The sequence below is a fragment of the Osmerus mordax genome, chromosome 12 (genome assembly GCF_038355195.1).
Source record: "Osmerus mordax isolate fOsmMor3 chromosome 12, fOsmMor3.pri, whole genome shotgun sequence".
Taxonomy (NCBI): domain Eukaryota; kingdom Metazoa; phylum Chordata; class Actinopteri; order Osmeriformes; family Osmeridae; genus Osmerus; species Osmerus mordax.
This window is the reverse complement of record NC_090061.1, coordinates 10,012,024-10,033,578: the sequence shown is the minus strand read 5'-3', so window position 1 is coordinate 10,033,578 and position 21,555 is coordinate 10,012,024. Positions and strand designations below refer to the sequence as shown.

Sequence of the window (21,555 nt, the reverse complement as noted above, 5' to 3'; positions counted from 1 at the left end):
AAAAAAAAAAAAACCTTCTCTAGTCTATCAGTGCATCAATGTGCCCTCCAGCCTGCAATCACTTGTACGTCCCTGTGGAACACAGCACTTTGAGAGCACCTCATCAATTAGTCAGCCCAGGTTCACCCTGGCCAGACTGCAGGGGCTGCACGCTGCTGTTCGCTCGCTCCGCGAGAGGATGCAGCGACGGTCGACGAGAGCGGAGACCTTGATTTTCATTGGCTGGTTTTGAAGTTCTGGGCTGGGTTCCGAGGCTTACCTTTGCCCTCCTTGCTCTTCTTCTTGAGCGGTAGCATCGGGGTGGTGATGGGCGAGCAGGGGCGCACCGCCCGCGGCTTGCGCACTGAGATGGGAAAAAAAGAGGTCAAAGGTCAGAGTCGGTACAAACAAGAGAAATAATCAATGATGCCTACGGTCAACATCCCACTCCAAATGTGCTCGACGAATGAAACCCCACAGGGTTGATGCAGAGCGCCCTCTACTGTACAGGAGGACCAGCTAGTACCTTTGGTTTTTCGCTGTGGTTTGGAGATGATTTTCTGAGGGATCTCGTCCATGGAGGATGTCTCCTCGTCCAAGGACATGTCCATGCTGGAGATCTGGTCCGGCCTCAGGGGAATGTAGGTGAGATCAGACTCCAACAGAGTCCCGTAGGTGTGAACTAAATCCAACAAACAAGACAACAGGGCTCAGAGCATGTCCACAAACATGGGAACAGCTTTCAATTTCAAGAACCTAGAATGAAATACAAAAGGTATTGGCATTTATGGGTGTAAGCCTAATTCTAAACAGTACTGAATAAGATTGAAAAACTGCAACAAATTAAAAAGCTGTTCCTACTCATGCGTTTCTCATCCAGGATGTTGTTTGGAGACTCCATGTTGAGAAGAGCAGCTGCAGCCTCATTGGTCTCCATGCTGTCGTCTGTGCCCGACACCGTTGTTTCTATTGGACAATCACATACATATAAGGGCTAGAACCTATTTCAAACTTGTGTCTGTTATTATCTCTGGGCGAAGCTTTACTACAATGTTTTACTTCAAATCTACCAAATAGATTATTTCTAATGAGTTAATGTGCCTAAGGCACATGCTAATGAGACAATTTTTGTGTTTTGAATGGAATCGCCGACCAAGCCATCACTATGGATGTCTAATTATGGCTACCACTGCATTCATAATGCATACCCATGCCATTGGATCTGGGTTATGTCACTAAGCATCCCTACAGGACCTTCCTCGCACGACTCACCTGAGAGGCCAACATCGCCCACCATGATTGGCTCTTCCACCACATGGAGGGTGGAGTCCACCATGATGCCATTGGTCACCTCGTCTGACTCCAGGCCAGAGTACACCTGCATCAGGTCTGCTGCTGGCACCTGCTCCACGATGACGGCAGGGAACACTGAGGGGTCGTCCAGCTGGACACACAGGGAGACCAACAGAAGACACCAACAGAGACAGACATGAGACACGCAGGAGAGACCACAACCTGTGGAGGGGCAGCAGAAGTAGTAGGCTTACTGTATGTATCCCATTAAAGGTATTTAAGGAATAGCCTTTAGCGTAGCTACATGGCTATATATTTATGTTAGAAGTATACATACTTTTAACATAAATATATGTACGTGTACATATAGTTATATACATAACATGGTTGCAGTATACCAACACTCTGTGGAAATCTGAACATTTAGAATAAAATGTTCTCTCAAACTGTTTTTCTATTACAAACTGTCTCGGTTTCATTGCAAGAATTATGCTCTAAATCATTGTAAATTGCTGTAATTTTCACCAATTTCCAACAGATTTGCTACAAGATTAACTGTAAGAGAGCTCATTTCAGCAGGGTTTCAATGGTCTGCAGAGACTTTGTGGAGCTGAAACCAGCTGCTTGGTTTGGCCATCTTCAACTGAGAAGTGACTCATGTGTGTTGAGATGATGTCAACTTGCATGAGAGCCATAGGATCAATGTTGTAAACACTTAACAGCTGGTCTTGTTCCATCCCTCTCTACCTCACACTGGGAATTCCAGACACACCCACTTGTTTTCAGCATAGTATTTCTTATTACTGGAAGCAGAGCGGTAATGAGGAAACTGGAATTACTAGTGCCAAGCAGAATGAGGGGAATGTGATAACACGAGTTCAACACCATCCACATAAACTGTTAGCGGCACCAGTGAGAGAGGAGGGAACATCTTCCCTTTCTTCCTTCCTTCCTTCCTTCCTTTCTTTCTTTCTTTCTTTCTTTCTTTCTTTCTTTCTGACAAAGTACAACCATAAAAAGAAAGGGGTCAACTAGCTGGATACATAATTATCACTTTAGCAAAGTAACTTTGTACTTTTTGTCTGATGAAATACAATTAGGTGTGTATCAGTTACAGATGACAGTCAGCAGATGGCGCCAGACCTCACACTGTGAGACCATCTACACTGAAGAAGGATCTCCAACGATACCCAGTATTATAATATGAAATACATTAAAACTTCGGGAAACAAAATAGGTCGAAGGTTTAATTATATTTTGTATGCAATTTGGAGAAATGCTTTGGACAAAGTACCGCTTTAACTAAGGTAAAGGAATATTCATTCACGATGACTCAAAATGCAAGACACAGGGACGCGTGACCACGAGGCATGTCTGGGAGTCCCCCTTTCATACTGTTGTAGATCTGAGAGGAGGGTTGGGATAAAGGCTTATCTGTCTCTCAAGCACAAGTCTCCATTGTTAGGATGAACCCCATGGCGTTCCAGGTGTCTGAGCCTGGAGGCCCAGAGTCCAAGGCTACGTTCACCCTGCAGTGAAGCTACAGTTTAACCAGAGTATTAACAGAGCCCTAGTCCCTCGCCATGTATCACTGTTTTGCTGGGTTGAATGATTAAGCTTCAAAGACAAGGCCTGGAGTCATTATGGAAACATCAAGACCACATGTATACCTCCAAGTTGATAAACCATTCCAGTGTCTAGTTATTTAACAAATTGCAATTAAGTTACAATGTCTTTTTAGATTTTTTCATAAATTATTAAGGTTGCAATGTACTAATAATGTTAGACTCTCAGCTTTAACATAATGTGTTATAATGGTTGTTATTAATATATTAGTGTTTTTTCACAAAGGTGTCATTAATTCTTCTAAAGACCCCTTTCAAATGGCAAGTCAGCAGTAAGGCTAAATAGTAGACAGCTAGAGATCATTAAATAACCTTGAGTTTTGCTTTGACTGCAAGTTTCTCTTTGTCTGACTCTATAGTAGACACAGTACTAGATATCCTTGACAATGTGTAGATCTGTCTGGGCTTACTGATGCTTGTGTCCTTGAGTGTGTGTATAGAGTAACACACAGTATGTGTGTGTGTGTGTGTCACCAAAGAAGCTCAAGCGAGTCTGCTGCTTCATGCACAAATCACTTATTTGTGCATGAACACCAGTGCTGTCTCCTCTCCAGCAGGCTGGGCCAGAAACACACGATCCCACACTCGAGCCTGCTGACAGGCCTAAACAGGACTGACATGTTCATCTCTGATGTTTGTTGTGACTTTGTTGGGGGACTCAGCTTTTACAGCACCGGTAAACGAGTAACGTAGTACCATGCAAAACAGGTGACAACAAAACAGACACCCAAAACAAGCCAGACCGAGTGGGACATTGTCTTTTCCGTCGTAGAAATTCGTGGAACCAAATCTACTTTGTTGTGGCCACAAGGGACTGACTGATATGTGATATATACAGTACCAGTCAAAAGTTTGTACACATTTGCCCATGGGTACTGTGTGTTATTGTGCACATCTTCCTCTTTGGTACCCTCCCCAGTGTTTCTAATGGGGAAGCAGGAGAGCAGAATCAGGACCTATTTGCATCACATCAGTTCTGTGTTCCGGCTTTTGAAAGGGAGACCATCTGTTTAAGGTTCCCCTACGCCCTGCACTCTTCTGCTTTACTTACCGGCCTGACGCCATCTTGAATCACGAAACCGTTTTTTGTCCTTTCAACACAAGCCCTTTCGACATGACCCGTCAGTTAGAGGAAGTGAGGTAAGAACGTTTACATACTTGCGCAGTCACAGATAAAACTACGGGCGAGCGAGCAGAGTGGACTTGGTGGGGAGAAGTCCTTGAGTGAGTGTTTGAGGATGAGATGCGTGGGAGGAGGAGTATGCTGCTAATAGCAGCTCTGGGACACCCAGCTGAACATCATTCTACAGTCATTACGTGATGGCCCTACTCAGGGAGCTACTTATTGACTGTAAAATCCAATAGAACATAGCTAATCATTAGTCTTGCAGGCTAGCCGCAGTTCTCTCTTTCCGTCTTCAACTGACCCCAGTGTGGTCGACATAAGCACTCTCCTGACAGGCTACATCTGCAAAATGGCTGCTCGGATAGCGTTAAAAGTCATTATTCTGGAGCTATTTTAGGACTTGTAGGTGAACAGGAGCGTAATCCTAGTCTAATGGACTGAGAAGGAACTGGGAGGTACCAGAGAGAGAACTGTGTTGTTTTGGAACAATGCTTTTCAAACAAATTAGACTGTCACCTCTCCAAAACAAGTCTTCAGACTGGTTGGGCTGGTTAGGCCTGAACCTGAGCCATTCAGCCGAGAGTATCCAGTGACGATTTATCTCCCCACATCCACACACACACACACCTGCTCCACAGGATTCAGGCTATGTGGGGATGTGGGGGTAAGGTAACCACAACTAACTGAGGATACTTTCTAACAGATACCCAGCCACTGTCTCTCACTCCACACACAGTGTAACCTTTGTGCCATAAAGTTACTCCAGGCTAAGCCCCACCCTTTCCTCCCACACAGTCCCAATTTCAGGTCACTGTTTCCAGCGTAGCCTTGCCTGTAGCCCATGCTCCACTACCCAGCCCTCTCACCCTGCCATTCACTCCTTCTCTTGCTGTCCTCCTCTTCCTGCCCCCGGCCATCCCCTCCTCCTCCTGTCCTCTTCCTCCTCCTGTTCTCTTTCACCTCCTTCCATTCTCTAATCCTCCTCCTCCTGTTCCCTCCTGCCATCTCCTCTTCCTCCGCCTCCTCCTGTCCTCCTTTTCATCTCCACATCACTCCACTCCACCTCAGAACAGTGATTGGGGGGTCTTGTGGACACTGACCCTGTTCCATTCCTCTTCTCAATCTTGTTTACATGGGCTTGTTTTTATAACTGTAGTCAAAACAAGTAAAATCTGTATTTCTGTTAAACCAATTTATGCTATCTGCATAACCATTTATCAGGTGCTATCATCCCCCGAATGACTGAGTTACCCAAGAACACAGTCGACAGAAGTTAAAGTCCCTAATATGATAGGTACCTGGTTGATTTCATCCATCCCATTGCTGGCGAACTCAAACACCAACTCGCTGGGCTGGACTGCAGTGGTCATGGCGATGGTGGTGAGAGGGTAGAACTCAGGCAGACAGAGAGGGCTCCTAGCCCCCCAAAGGGTGTCCAGTTCACAGGAAGCTGGGCAGGCGTCGGATGTAGAGGCTGGGTTTCACCCACACAAAGCCACTGTGGCTCTGACTGTGTCGAAATGTTTTATATTTGTGAGCTCTTAGCAGAGTCAGTTCTCTCTTGTCTCTCTCTCTTCCCTCTGTGCTGGGCGGCGGTGGTGTGGAGCAGAGTCTCAGAGAGACCCAGGATTCAGCGGGGGAGAGCAGCAGTTTGGCTGTAGGGCACCTTTTCTCTGGAGCATGTACACCTGCCAGAAGGAGAGACGGGTCAGGAAAGTTCAAACAATCAGTTTCAATCTTGTCTCGTAGCGCTATACAAAGCAGGTGTTTGTGTGTCTCAGTGCTCAGCTTGTGACAGACTGGGAGAGACAGGAAGGGCTTGACTCTGATTCCGGTGGATCATTTAGATCACTGGCTGGTTCTTAGCCCAGTCGGGCTGAAACTGTCTCCCTGCCTGTCTCCCTGCCTGTCTCCCTGCCTGTCTCCCTGCCTGTCTCCCTGCCTGTCTCCCTGCCTGTCTCCCTGCCTGTCTCCCTGCCTGTCTCCCTGCCTGTCTCCCTGCCTGTCTCCCTGCCTGTCTCCCTGCCTGTCTCCCTGCCTGTCTCCCTGCCTGTCTCCCTGCCTGTCTCCCTGCCTGTCTCCCTGCCTGTCTCCCTGCCTGTCTCCCTGCCTGTCTCCCTGCCTGTCTCCCTGCCTGTCTCCCTGCCTGTCTCCCTGCCTGTCTCCCTGCCTGTCTCCCTGCCTGTCTCCCTGCCTGTCTCCCTGCCTGCTTGGAATATCTTTCCCCAGGCTTCACAAGCTCGACTCTCCATATCCGTTGGTGTGTATTTTCTTATTAAACAGAAAAGAAGGATTCGTACTTTTTCACAGTACATGGATCATAACAGAAAGAAATTCGATCCCACATCTGTGTTGAAACTGTCATGTGGAAAATGCTTCTGTTTTTGCTAGTGCTAGTACAAACCATTTCGCTTTGAGAAGTCTAATCAAAGTCCAGTAGATGTTAGCAGGCTCCCCTCTGACATCACAGTGTCTGTGGTCCCTCCCCTTAACTCCATCCCTCCAGGGTGTGAGCTCAATAATGAGCAAATAAGAACGCTGTTTAACTAGTCACATGGATGGTGTATGATGGAGGAACAGAAAACACACACGCACACACAGTGTGCCCTTGCTCCTCTGTGCTAGTGCCTTCAGGGAATTGGAGTGTGTGTGTGTGTGGAGGTTGTGTGATGAGGGGGTCATATAGCTAGAGCATAACCTACAGCAGAGCTGTAGGGAAGGGAAGGGCAGGTATCTGGTTAAAGTTGGAAAGGAGAAAGACAGAGAGGGGCCGGGGGGGGGGGTGGGGGGGGGTGGGTGGAGGTGGGGGGGGCAGGTTTCCACTCTCACATCCCCCACTCGCCCCGTGGAATGGAGAGCTGGCAGCAGTAAAGAGAGGAGAGAGTAAGAGATGGCAGAGCTAACTGCGCCTCCTCCTCCCCCTCATCAGCCCCCTCATCCACTGCTGCAGGGTGGGGCCTGTTTGCTTTGAAATGCCTGTGTGACTGACGAAAGCTGCATTCCAGGTCCAATTGTGTCTCTCGGAGGGGGCGGAATGGGAGATAAAGAGTGGGAGACAGGAGACGGGTGGGGCTCACAAGGAGAGACATGGGGTCAACCGAATATGTCATTAAGTCCTCCCCCCCCCCCCTCCCCGTTTGCCTGTTCACTTCCCTTTGCACCTGGCCGTATTCCTGTCCCGAACAGGGCTTGTGCCTGGAGAGCATCTCCTGGGAGCATGATAGGGGGATGCAGAAGCGAGGGGTAGAGGAGTGGAAAGGACAAAAAGGAAGGTTTCTGGAGCCCCGGTCCCTCATTCCACTTGTACTGTCTCACTGAAGCCCTCGGCAGTTGCCATGGCTCCCCTGCTGCCACCACAGCTGGACAGAACCATCTGAAGCTCTCCCCCTGGCACGCTGAGTGCTATGACAGCGCTTCGGCCTCCGGTGAAAGGCCCATGTGGGAGGGCAAAGAGAGTGGGGGGGGGGGGGGGGGGGGGGGGGGGCTGCAAAGCCTCGTCAGGCCACCCCGGTGGGCGGACGGTTCCGTCTAGTGACCAGACTAGACTGTAGTCTGTCTGCCAAGTGAGTCTCCACACGCGGAGCCACATAGACCCCACACAAAGCTGACTTATTACCTTCCCGTCTGTGCTGTGTGAGCCTGGGCCAGGACCCTCAGCTCTGGTGCCGGAGAACATTGAGCGCTGTGGTTCGTGAGGGACAACCGTGTCTGTAACACTCACTGTTAGTGCTCCCCCCCTGGGCTTGAGAAAGGACTGCAACCTCGCCTCGTTATCAACTGTAAATCGATTTGATTCACTATCCTTAACAAAAATATAAATCTGTGATTTACATATACATTAGTTTTATCAGCCTAGGGGGTCTATGGAGATTGGCTAAATAAATTGCACAAACCATTGCACACAGTGATGGGGGGTTGTGTTTGTGTGTGTGTGTGTGTGTGTGTGTGTGTGTGTGTGTGTGTGTGTGTGTGTGTGTGTGTGTGTGTGTGTGTGTGTGTGTGTGTGTGTGTGTGTGAGAGAGAGAGAGAGAGAGAGAGACAGAGTAAGAGAGAGAAAGAGTGAAAGAGAGTATACTGTGTGTCTGTGTGTGTGTGTGTGTTTGTGTGTGTGTCTGGGTGTTCCATCCTTTCTGCCTGTCACCAATTCATTGATCTGTGTGGCCCAGTTGGCAGAGCGCTGAAGGCAAACAGGGATACAACATAAACCCAGCCATTAACCAGAGCTGGCGGCACAGTCTCCCAGAGAGAGCACATGACAACAGCTGCCCTGTCCCGGCGCAGAAGTCAGGCTGAGAGCACACTATACGTCAGCCTGAGGGAGAGGGAGTGCAGAAGGAGAGGAGTGGAAGGGCTGGAGCTACTCAATGCACAAGACTCCACAGAGCAAACAGTGAGCCTGTGACTTGGCCTGGGTGGGGCTTCTTTGGACAAACTCACACTTGAGCATGTCTCCAAGGTGGATTGTGTCATGTGATGTGGGTGATGTGATCGGCACCAAAAGGGTTATAAGCGAGTCGACGGGTCGTCTCTACATGCACAGCACACAGAGCAGGGAACAAGCAGCACGCTTCACCACTACAACATGGCTGCTGGCGTTCGCAATAACAACCAATTAGAGCCAGGCTTCATGAACAAATGCACGGTTCCCAGAAGGCCCAGTTTCCCCCGCTTTGGTCTCCACAGCTGAGCTCATTGTTGACCATGAAAGGAGGTAATTTAAGCAGATTGAATGACTAGGCAATGAGTCACCATGCATGTGGCTAGCGCAAACATTGTGGGGAAGAAGACAACCAAAACAAAGTTGTACTTCTCACTCATGTTCCTCTGCTGTTACAATATGGTGCTGACATTACTCGGTACTTTAGAGGGAATTTGATTTGACTGTCATGGGTTTGTATAGGGATGGTGCCCGTTTAAACACTCACTGACCCAGCCCCACCGGAGTGAGATCATGGCTGCAGTGATGTCAGCACTTTTGAGCGAGAAGGTTGAGAGAGAGAGAGAGAGAGAGAGAGAGAGAGAGAGAGAGAGAGAGAGAGAGAGAGAGAGAGAGAGAGAGAGAGAGAGAGAGTCTCAGAATAGCTCCAGATCTGACGAGCACTCTGGAGAAAAGGGAGAGAAAGGGAGAGGGAGGGGTACTGAGGTCTTTCCTGCCTGGCAGGGAAACAGACTGGCATTCCTGGCATTTCGGAACACGCACGATTTCCCAACACAGGTTTCGACCTAGCAGATAGTGCCATTAAAAAGAATGGCAGCAGGTATAAATCAAAGTCCTCTGTTCATCTTCCACACAGGGTTGAACAAGCTGAAACACAGCAATCTATTACGAGCATTCATCTGTCCACTGTGGAAAGGTGAACTTCAATAGTGGACAGAAACTGAAGCCTTAGATGAATTTCCTGGAGGTTAACCCAATGCAGCTGTATGGACAGAGTAACAGACCAGTTGAACAAATACCAAAATGCAAGCTGGCACAAAAGACCCAGGTCAACATCCCAGTCATCTAGGAGTCAGTCGAGAATTGCTGCTCTGCAAGAATCTACTGGGTTCCTGTAGGGGAAATGACTCAGTGGTCGGATGTCAGTTCCTGCAGGCCTTTGATAGCCTGCATAGCGCCAGTGGATCAGGGGATCATCTGTTGAGCCATTTAACTCAACAGGGAGAGAAATACACCCACCATGAACACGTGACAAGGTCATTCGGCTCCCACCATGAACGCGTGACAAGGTCATTCTGCTCAAATTTAACAATACTAACCGAGCACAACTTTGAGAGGCTACAAACCCCTAGTTGAACATGGTCTCAGGTGATTAACCCTTGTGCTGCCTTCGGGTCACATGACCCAAAGGTTCATAACGAACCATCGTTGTGTTTACCCAGTTTTACCCAATACAAAAACAAATAAAAATCATTTTCTTTTAACCTTTGCAATGTGGGGGGTCTGAGACAGCCCAACAGTTAAAAGAAAATGCTTCACTTTGTTTTTGTATGAGGTAAATTTGTCGCAATACGACGGTGGGTCACAATGACTGATGGGTCGGAATGACCCGAAGATAACACAAGGGTTAAACATCAAAGTGAAACATGTGACGCACTTGACAGCGCAGCACATATAACCTTAAACGATGCAGTATCAGGCACAGGGAGCACAGGCTTTGAAAGCAGACTAGCCAGTTGAGGGTGAGTTATCCACAGCAGTAAAGGTCAGAGTCCCTCTGGAGTGGCTGTTTGCTAATTCAATAGAGTGAGAGAACAGCAATTAAGGAGCTCGCTTGATGCGAGACAGGGAACACACACAGACATCTTTCACCACAGCAACCTACACCAGCATGTCTGTAAAGCAGACCGCCTGTTCCCCTCAGCGGACCGCAGCTACACACATGATGTGGCACGATGACTAAATGTCACCGTGTGTTTAAACTAAACTTGGGAAATACTTGATTGGGCTGACATAAGGGGTTGCCATGCAAAAGGGAGATCCATGGCCTGAATGGAAGGACAGGGGACATGAACAGACACCCCATAATGACAGACAGCTGTTTCAGAGCCTGGAAAACAAGACTGGAGAACACAGACAACAAAGCAGGCAGCCTGCCTCCAGTCCTAAGCTGACGTCTGGCTGCTGTCAGAGCTTTGGGAGGCAGCACTGGTGTGCCAGAACCTAATGAAGACTGAGGGGAAAACGCCACCTCCAGCACAGGCTTTCAGGGAGAAATGGAATTTAATCTGATCTTTTGCGAGCATGGTACTTTTCCACATTGCCCCTCGAGGGCTGTGATGGGAGAACAAGAGTACCCATTCCTTCCTGAGAGGCTTGGCTTGCTAGGCTAACATGCTAGCTCTGAACAGCCAACTCTCGATAGGGGACACAAGAGCATGCCTTAACCAAAGTGTTTCAAAAGCTAATGACACCTTATCCGACATGCAACGCCTTCAGAGAAGCTTGTAGGTCTTTCACACGACTTTAACACAAACAATAATCCCTGCCTCACACGGCATACCAACACTTTTTTTGTATGGGGCTTGGAATCAGACTTAAAGCAGTTTCCTTTCCTTTGTCTTGTCTTTCTTGACGTTTTACCCACTAAACATTTAATAGCACGATGGGCACTGCAAGAGAAGGGGGAATTTGAGTGGTGTATCTTTGGAAGAAAAAGTCACAACCACAAACTGACCTGTGAATCCTGCAGTCACAGGAAATGCATCACCGAGCAATGAGTTTCTGCTACTTCCTGTCTGTTAAACCACACTCGGAAACTAACTTCTCTCTTAGTGCAAGAGTGGAAAGTTCTTTTACATCCCCCCTCTTTTCATTTGACTGATAAGAGCTTGTCCTCAAGTAGTAGTAGTAGTAGTAGTAGTAAGGCAAGGATCTTTTCAATATTTAAAATACTTCCATTAAGATTATCTCCTTAAAAGTACCTGTCTTTTTACATGTAAACTAGAGCAGTGAAACAGCAGACCTATTGAAATACCATGAACAGAATGGCTACCTTCAGAAAATCCACCTTCAAGCAAAAATGTAACTCAGAGAACAAGGTTATTGTTAATCCAAAAGGTTTAGATGGACTAAGATAGTCTGGTAGATTCCTCACCATTCAGCACAACTCAACACACCACCACCCACCCATACATCACTCCTTCGGATGTGTCACCTTTCAAATACTCTACCGCAGTGAGGCCCTGCTCATTGGTTTCACACCAATTCTGAGAAGTAGAAGTATGTGTCAAAGTGGTCCTCACAGAAGCCCTAAATCTACAGTTCATGACATCAAAACAAACTGTTTTTTCTTTTTTAATATCTAACAGATAGTGCTAGGTGTGTAGAGAGCAGGCTCCCAGAATATCTTTTTTTCATGAGCCATTGATTTATTTAACGATTGGTACTGCCTTAGTAACCCTAAGCCGAACATGCTTAGTCTCACAGCCAACCCTCTTGGTGTTGAGCATACTGTGTAACAACCCTACATTGCAACTTCAGTTCCCCAATATGTCCCAGCATTACCATCTTGTCTGGCTATTTCTGAGCATGAAACCCCCTATTTCACACAAACAGATGTTACATGAATACATTAATACCAGACCCTGATAGCACAAATGATTGATCGAGACAACATGAGCACCATTGTTTCAATCAAGAAGGTATCACGATTCACAATACCTTACGAGTCACCAAGGAGCTCAGAGAGATCAAGACCAGGTATTCTGACGGTCACATGGTGAGGTCCTCTGTCCTCTCTGTCAGATCTACCCCCAGAGACATATTTCTCATGTGTGTGTGCAACAGGCCACACACACAACGGAGGAAGAATACTAGTTGTGAAAAGAAGACAGGAAATTGCAGCAAGAGCTTGAGCACACACAAGTCTGCCACCATTAGAGACAGAGCCTGAGATCAGTGTTGCTGTTTTCCATGAAGCCACTCGACATATTAGCCTTTGCCACGTCATCACCATCAGCAAAAGAAAAATACATCAAACAGACTACAGATATGAGTAAATCTACGCTAAAGAGTAAACATGAAAATCCCACGTTGGAAGATGAGTCTTAGTTCACGGCTGCCCCTCAATTCTATTGATACGAACGCCAAGTAAAATATAGGGTCACACTAACTTTTTTCCCATACCTAAAAACTTTTTCACGAACATATGGTACGAGTATGGCTTGCGCATTGTAACAAAGGCATATTTATTCATTCGTCATGTGCAAAGTGTCATGCAATACCTTATTCTGTGAGAGGCAACGGTTTTAAGTGGAAAAACACAGACACCAGAGTTATGCATTTCTCCTCATCTGGGCTGCCCATGACGTTCCCCTTCAAAATGTTTGTCATGCTTCAGTTTGAATACTTGTCTGTTGTTTTGGCTTCTAAGAGAGAACAATGTGGTGCATGACCGAACTGGAAGAGTGAAACACTATCAGTCTCATAGAGCATCCAAACATAGCAAAGAAAAAAAAAACTGATACCAAGTCCAAGCATATGGTCATGATACCATCATCACCTTTTGCACACATAAGCTAAAACACTCCACTGCTCTCTTGCTTAAAACGAGGTTGAAAACTTACTTTAAGCTCTTTGGGTTTTATGCTACCATGTGGTAAACCTGAGTGGGTGTGAAAAAGCACCACCCATGCCCTTTTATACACACACACACACACACACACACACACTGATGTGTTAAAATACATACCGATGCAGACATGTCAGTGCACAGGTTGCTTGAGGGAGTAGAATCAGAAACGACCATACCCGGCACATACCAGCACAACAACCATGCTTTACACACACACCCACTCATCGAGAGAAAACAAAACCAACTGTTACATTCTTGCCTCTTCCCCCATACAGCAAACCACTAAGATGTGCTGTCAATTCTCCCAACCAGGCACCAAGGTCACATGTTTTGCAACACGTTCTCCAAGATGCATGGTTCATAGGGTGGCATTCCACTGAGTGGCTTGTCATATATCAAATGGAGGACGAAAACAGCCAAGATAAGCTTTGTTGTTGCCTTGTCTCCATCGAAAAGAAGCTCCATGTTGAAGGCCAAGGGACAGCATACCAGGCCTGTGTTTCTGGGAGCAGGGACTTGGGATTCTGAGAGCTCAGATGAGCGTGCATACCAAACAGGTCTGGACACAAGCAGGCTGGTTAGTCCACCTCTCGTTGGGCAGGCATGCTGCACCACACAACAGGCAGCACGCCCACGGAGTCGAGCTGCAATCCTCTGCATCAGCTGACTCCATCTTATCACCGGCTTTGGGCTCCAAAGCTTCCATGAGTTAAGACAAATGGTCGCGTCTCAAATGGGCCTTGCATGGGAAAAAGAGGTCTATCAGCTGAAATGGCACCTTGGACTATATTGTGAAAATGATGACTTCATTTGCTGAGTCAGTTGGTGAGGCCACGGATTAAGGCTGAAACAGGCTCATTTGCAGCTTTGGTAAAGATTTTGAGATTAGGACAAAGTGAGCTGTCTGTAAACACCCAAACAATCACCAGATCAGCTCTTACAATTTAAGCCCCGCCAAAGCCTCACAGATATGGCCCTCTAACAGCTTAAAAGCTAAGGCTGAGATTGATAGAGATGCTGAGAGACCGTTCAATTCCATCAAGAGGGTTTATCTAATTTCAGACAGCAGAATACCAGGTTAGTAAAGTATAACATATCTGCACTCCAGGCCCTAATCTAATCTACAAAGCAGTAAAAGTTTGTCTCATGTCCTGTCTCAAAATGACTGACGAGTCATTCCTTAGTGACATCACACAGACACACCTCAAATCGAGACCAGGGATAACAATTGTTTTGAGTGAACTAAACCAGCCTTAGAACAGCTTTTATGTTTTCACCTGAGTAATTTGGTATTGCCTGTCTGAAATGTTACAGCACTAAAGGAGCAGCGTACACATTACTCTGTCAACAAAGTCTCATGGTTTTGAGGGAGGAGTCAGAGCGGAGAAAGAGGTCAAAGTTACATAAATTAAAGTTACAAAACTGTAATTGCCAGGTTAGTGAGTAAGCTTTGTGCCCTCAGAGCCTATCCCCGAGTAGGTTGACAGGGCAGTGTACAGTTTTACTCCTTGAGATTTCAAAATCGTTTAAAACTACGACATTTTACATGTGAAACCAGTAGTTGAAAATTCTGTCTGTGTTTTCTTCTCCTCCAGGCATTGTTTGGAGCTGTGTGCTGCTTGGAGAGAGAGGTTACCAGCCCAGGTCAATATTTGAGAAGCAGCGCAGTGCTTTATGAAACGGATCGTTTGTTTATGATAGCAGAATGATGAGGAAGGTGGACCATTGGAGCAGGAGATGAGGACAATAAACGCCATGGCCATGGAGACAAACAGAGAGCACTGACCTGGGCTTGTGTAACAAGCGCTACATGACAAAGTGTTATTGTTCAAAAACTGGATATGGGGCATACAAGTACAGCCTATGTGACCTCTGTGATCATTGTGCATAATATTGCTCCAAACATGAAATGTAATTGATTATGACATACACAGATTATTCCAAAACTGGTAAAGGGTGTCTTATTTCTGTATGTTACACCGGTTCTTCAGTAAATGACACAGACTTTGCATGGAGCTTCCTTTCTATGAAAGTAACATACAGCGCTCGGGTGTCTGAGACCACACACACTACAGGTTGAGCCTGAAAGTGAGACACATGGAAACAAACATACAGGACAGTATGGGAGAAAGAAAAAGACAGATAGATACCTAAAGACAAAGAGATGGAGGGGGCTGCGATTATTGGAAGTGACGCCCTTTTAGGGTTCTTCAAAAAGCTTGTCTCTGTGAATAACTAAGTGGGTGCGAATGAATTAAGCAACTGAGAATTGGCCATTTTCAAGCTCCAATATACCAGCATCCATTTCTTGACTCGATCTCTGAGAGAGAGAAGATAATCATGTAAATGGTGCCATCATTCACAGCTCAGACACTCAATTTAACAATTTAACGCTGGGAGAGGAGAGGAAAATGACTGTTTTGCTGCCAATGAGGTGAAACTAATGAGCACCACTTGAGAGGAGGTGGTGATTAAGGTAAAAGGTGAGTGAAAAAGGACAAAGTTCTCTCCTAGTTTCGACTTGGGTTTAAATAGATAGGCAGTTTTCCAGGGAAAATATGTGTCACACTATCGGTTGTTGAAGTGTTGGTGTTTCAAGTCAACCGATTCCATTTTCAGGGAGCAACTTAGGATAAGATTTGCCAGAACATGTTAACGTATCTGAGCACTGCTGTACAATTGTGTCTTCAACCTGCCCTGTCACACTCACTAGAGAGGTTTGAGCCTCAGATAAAATACCACTATTGATCTACCCTCATCTGAGAAGAACAATCGTGACCTGGCAAAAACTGCTGGCCGGCCAGCCTGTGATACCGTTTACTGCATTAGCATTGAACGTCAATGTCCAAAGGCAAGCAGTTCTCAGGGAGGGGGGCATTTCAGAAACATGAGCAATGACATCATAAAAGTATTCTTAGCATTCCTTGTGTTGAAAAGGAGTTCACACAAGGAGTCCCGGAATAAATACAGTGCATGGTTCCATGCAACATAATTCAATGCTGGAGACCTAACAAGGCTTAAAACTACTTTCAGATGCAACACACCACAAAGAACTAAGAATCACACGACTCTGCCCGGTAGCCACTGGGTTTTTCTCCACAGATGTTCACACTATGTCAGATGTTTACACTATGTTTAACATAGTGACCACATGCAGCATCTCTTTCTGTGAAACAGTTCTATTCTTGTGCTTCAGACTCCGGGGCTGGCCTCTGTGGATGGGGTCCCTTCAGAGTGTCTGAGTGACGAGCGAACACAGAGGAGTGGTAACTGAGCTGGATCACGGTTGGTAGACGCGTCCAGTTTTCCACATGGCTGGCCGCTGAAGCCCACTCCAGACACAGACACCAGTCAAACTGGTAGTCGGGGAGAAAGCCTTCCAAAACCACACTCAGACTGGGATTCTTCCAGACAGCGCATGCTCTAGATTGCCTGATTATAATACACGATGCTGCAGTCAACTCTCTACAACTGGTAGTGTTGGTGTTAAGACAGCTATCAATCAGACTTGAATGGGTTGAGAGTTGCGTACTAGCTAAGATGTCATTTTGGAGTGCTACTTTGAGACGCCACAGGTTGTTAGTGTTTTTCAGATGGAGTTGGAATGGAAGGTTAAAATAACATGACAACTTTCTCTGTTTCTATGTCAGTTAATTTACATTTACATTTAGTCATTTAGCAGACGCTCTTATCCAGAGCGACTTACAGTAAGTACAGGGACATTCCCCCGGGCAAGTAGGGTGAAGTGCCTTGCCCAAGGACACAACGTCAGTTGGCATGACTGGGAATCGAACTGGCAACCTTCGGATTACAAGCCCGATTCCCTCACCGCTCAGCCATCTGACTCCAGTTAATGCCCCTGTATTTAAAAGTTGAGAAAGTTACATCTTCAATGCCTTCCAAAAACAGAGCATCTTATTGAAATAGATAACACATCAAGGCTCTGTAGAATCCGTTAAGTTTTAAGGGGAACTGGGCTGCAATATGATTTATCAGTCAAATCCGCAATACTGATACCAGTATGCTGTTGGTGTCCAACTGAGTGTGCACATTACTTCCAACTTTGCCCAACAACACTAAAACTAAATATTCATCACAGTCACAAATTCTTTGGCCAAGCTGTTGTAGCTAACAACAGATTTGGATCTGGATCTACATTGCCACGGCACAGCCATGATGTGGCATAACTGGAAATGCAATCTGTTCAAATAGAAAGGTGTGACCAGCTATTCCAGGTAAAAGCATTTATGTTCCTGGGATTTGGCAGCCTCTGGGGTCAAAAACACCTGTCCACACCTTGAGGCTTGGGAGGAGGAGGTACCAAAGGGAAGAGGGGGAGGCCTTGAAGTGAATGATGACCTCATACGATCTTCCTAGATAACCAGAATAAACGGATGTGTAGCATGTGATGATCCTGTGATGTCCCCAAACGAGATCAGATCCCAATCAGCAGTTCCAGGAACGATATCTCATCTCAGTGTTTTGGAGATTGTAACCCCACGTTAGGCTGTGATCCTCCTGAGTGGAATACTGAGCCGTATGCAATAGTCGGTGTTTTCTTCAGTACCTGTGAACAAGGCCCTGCCAGTCCCAGCACGTCAGGGAGGGAAGCACACTTGCAGCATCGGGAGGGTGTCTTGGTTGCTCAATAGAAAAGGTGAAAAGCATATGGAAACATGATGCAAATCCCCCGGGACCCAGACAAAGAGCCTTCAGCCAGCAGGACAACACAGTGTTCCTCACAAAGTCCTGAAGCCTTCACATGAATACTGGCCAGAAACAGAAAGTAGTCCAAAACAGGAACAAAACATGTTCCCATCAATAGCTGTAAACAGCTGAATACAGTTATATGAAAGTGTGCCTCTAGTCTATCTGGATGGATGGGTGCTCCCTTTCATCTCTAGTGTGTTTGGCTTGACTTTTGTTTTAGCACTGCATCCACCTGAGGGTGGGGGAGGATGAATCAGATCCCCTCTGGCACCTTGTGACCTTCTTCAACCCCTCTCCTTTCACTGAGACCCTAGCTGTCTGAAATATAAACCCTAAGATAGACCCAAAAACAAAAGAATGAAAGGCGTGGAGCAACCCTGTCCCTACCCCCTCCTCTTAATTACCTGCAGATCAGGCTGCCCCCCACACCCCTCTTCTGAGAACACCATAGAATCATTGGCATCCTTCCCCTTGATCCCAGATAGTATCAAGGCAGCACAAGTGTCGAGCCAGTATGCCACATGTTCTTATTTACCCATCATCAACCTCAGTACGTCAGTTGCTGCCCACGGCCATTCGGTGCCAGCAACAGGATAGGTTACTGAAGTGAGAACCGACCCAACCCTCTACTGTTCCACATGCAGACATGCCAAACCAGTGCTGACTAAACCCAACCCTCATACTTCCTCTCCTCCTCCACGGACAGGCTTGCAGATCTAATTACAGGCTAAGACTTGTTGACTCTGTATTGCGCGAGGAGCCAACCTGACAAGGCGGCCATCCCTCCCTGCCTCTGTGTTCATCTCCATCTCCCTCCCCCTCATCAAATCCCTATCCATCCATCCCTTCCTTTCCTCATATCCTCTCCTGTTTGTATGTGACTCTGTCCCCACCCCCTCCCCTTCTAGAGTCCCTTCCCCTGACTGCTCCAATGTTTTCATCCGATTACATGGCCACACCTCAAAACTCTGAGCCTCATTTACAAGTCAAATCAGAGGCCTGGTGGGCTATAGACATGATATAAAGTTACGTCAGATGCAAACTCCAGCCAATATTATGAACACAAGTGAGCTATTCATCCCAGGACTGAAACTAGGTTTGTCTCTTCTGCTGATAGACGTACAGGTGTGAAGGGCTAGATCTAAATCAAACAGTACCCATGTGAGGGGTTTTGCATTTGTTCCCCAATCTCTAAGGAAGGTTTATCTACATGTCTACCCAGCCTGTGTGTATGGGCACTAAACCTGGAAGACCCTAGGATAGCCTTGATCAGGCCATCTGACAACCAATCAGAAATCTGTTCAAATCACCTCATGGGTGAAGCACATGGTGTAATACCTGTCCAACAGCTATGTAACCAGCAAGCATTCTAGAATATTTACAATAGATCTCCACATATCACAGAATAACTAGCCGCAATTTCAACGTCATGGGGACTGTGCGTGTCTGATGACAAACTCAATTCCTCGAGTGATGCTTGAACACTCCTCAAACAGTCCAATTTGTACAATGGTGAATGCAGAACCCCAAATTAGTGTCATGTAGCAAACGGTTCATATGTGTCAGTGCTTAGCCCTTTTCTAGTGAAACAGGAAGCATTCTTTTATCTCTACTGCAGTGGGAAAGTTTCAGAGAAACAAGAAAGCCACCAAGTTTAGACGCAGCAAATTAACCCGTTGCGTGGTGTGTTGGAGGGTTATAACTGTGTACGTAGTAAAAGAGTTGGCATGACACCATTGTTCGCCACATAAAAAACCTGCTAGGTTGCTCCAGCCTATAAGGTGAGCAACATTCATTCTGGGCTCCAGTGAGATATTTAGGGGCTGATAAGCGAATTAAACAGCACTGACTCCAGCCTGCTATGAGGAGAAGCAATGATACAGTCACAACAGGTTCACAGCTTCTACATACTAGGCTTTGGAACCTTTTGGAAGGGGAAAACTATGCAGATACCTATTACAAACAGAAGAGAGTGCATTTTATTAGCATTGTGGACAGAAGTCTGTTAACAGGTGCCATGACTGATTAAGACTTATTTCTACACCATGACAAACTCAAAATCCTCATGTGGGCTTGGTCAGGGGGCTTGCAAAACACTGCTCCCTCCCCTGCAGGAGCAAGCCATATAAGGCAATCATTCTTAAGAGAAAAACTACAACAAACATGTGTTAAAGGTGTGTCATGAAAACCCAGCATCATTCCCTCACAATCTGAAAAATACCGTAGCATTTACTTTGTGAGTTGATATGTGTTGCACTATGTCTAGCAGGAAATGGATATTTTATAATAGCACAATAAATTCTGACCTATGAACTCTAAAGATATTTAATGATGTTATGATGATGTCTACACAACATTGGTTGATAAGAGCAGTATATTTTGTTCATCAAACAAAATGTATTGTGTCATATATGTTAGGAACAAATACAAAGTTTCACATTTGATTGTGTCAAAATGCACTTTCCCAGACTTTTTGGATGACCTACTTCTGCTTTTTACTTCACTTGCAATTACACACTCAAAATAAATACAATTTCAATTGCATTATCTTTATGAAATATGCTTGAACCAATTTGTGGAACATGTTTAAGCTTAGTCACCCATATACAAACACAATAACTAACTCAAAAGGTACTAACCTCAAACACAAAGTGCTTGTGTGTCAGGCTCCATATTAACAGTAGAAGTGTCGGATTAAAAAACAACGAGGAAGAAAAACAGACAGCGATGGAACAAAAAAATAATCCAAGAAAGTGTTGACAGTGAACAGTGAAAAGACAGAGCTGGCTAAAGCAATGTATTTCTAACTTGCCTTATACCTCCCTGCAACAAAACTAAATTGAAAAGTAAAAAAAAAAGAGAGGAGGCAATGGCTGCTGTTTGAAATTAAAAAAGGAGAAGTGTGGTGAAGCAACTTGCCTTCTGCCTATGAGTCATGCTCCACAGCAGCCATTGGTAGGGGAGCCCTGAGGCATAGAGCCTACACCTGGCCAATCAGGGGCCAGGGTGGGCCCTTGAATGCAAATCTCTTCAGGTGAGCTTCGACAGTGAAGGAGATGGAGGTGGGGGAGGGGAGAACAGGGTAGAGCAACAAGCAAGCCACACCTTGTGCAATCTGAAAACGCCAGACTAGGCTCTCCTGCCAAGCAGTGGCGGGGGGAGCAATAAACACACCTGGTCCGGTATGTGCTTTCTTGAGGAGAGTCAGACTTTGACCAGGCTATGTAGAGCAATTGAGTCATGTTGGTTAAAATCAGGGAGGAAACATTTCAACCTGCACAGCCTAAAGAACACTGGATTGCACGTCAGAATAAAGAATAACTTTATTTCCCCACTCTGGAGACTAAAATGAGCTCCGAGATATTTTAGAAGAGTGAAAGACATAGAATCTTGGAGTAATTTCAGGGGAGTATCCCTGGAGACAATGAAACCCCCCATAAAACAGACTCATCTTTGTGTTTGTTAACTGTGGGAGGTGCAAGAACCGAAGGCTCTAAAAAGGAAACGCCTGCAAGACAGGTCAAGCAAGTGTAGTCCACTGAACACAGCCTCGATGCGTTCTCCTGCATCCAAAAGATGGATGGTATGGTTTACTGGTAGTTTACTTTCACACTTAAATTACTACAGGGGGCCCCTATTACATGCTACTTTGAAGCAACCGTTTGAATTTAACACAGACTAACAATGCCCACGTCTCCATGCCAACACTGGAAGAAAGCTACATCATTGTTCACTGCTTGTGTTGTTT

General features: G+C 46.1%; 1 protein-coding gene across 4 annotated transcripts in view; it reads right to left on the bottom strand.

Annotated features, from left to right (window-relative positions):
- The window catches only part of elf1 (E74-like ETS transcription factor 1), a 33,356-nt gene that overhangs the window by 4,625 nt on the left and 7,176 nt on the right, over positions 1-21,555 (bottom strand). Inside the window, exons 1-6 of one of the 4 annotated variants that reach the window (XM_067247677.1) lie at positions 20,447-20,697; positions 5,322-5,711; positions 1,252-1,423; positions 841-945; positions 506-661; positions 260-343 (exon numbers count right to left, since the gene is read on the bottom strand). In XM_067247677.1, the coding sequence (XP_067103778.1) occupies positions 260-343; positions 506-661; positions 841-945; positions 1,252-1,423; positions 5,322-5,393 (589 nt within the window). In that variant the 5' untranslated portion in view covers positions 5,394-5,711; positions 20,447-20,697. Of the gene's footprint in view, positions 1-259; positions 344-505; positions 662-840; positions 946-1,251; positions 1,446-4,889; positions 5,010-5,321; positions 5,712-20,446; positions 20,698-21,555 lie in introns of those variants that run through there. The other 3 variants (XM_067247675.1, XM_067247676.1, XM_067247678.1) reach the window with 3 other exon arrangements.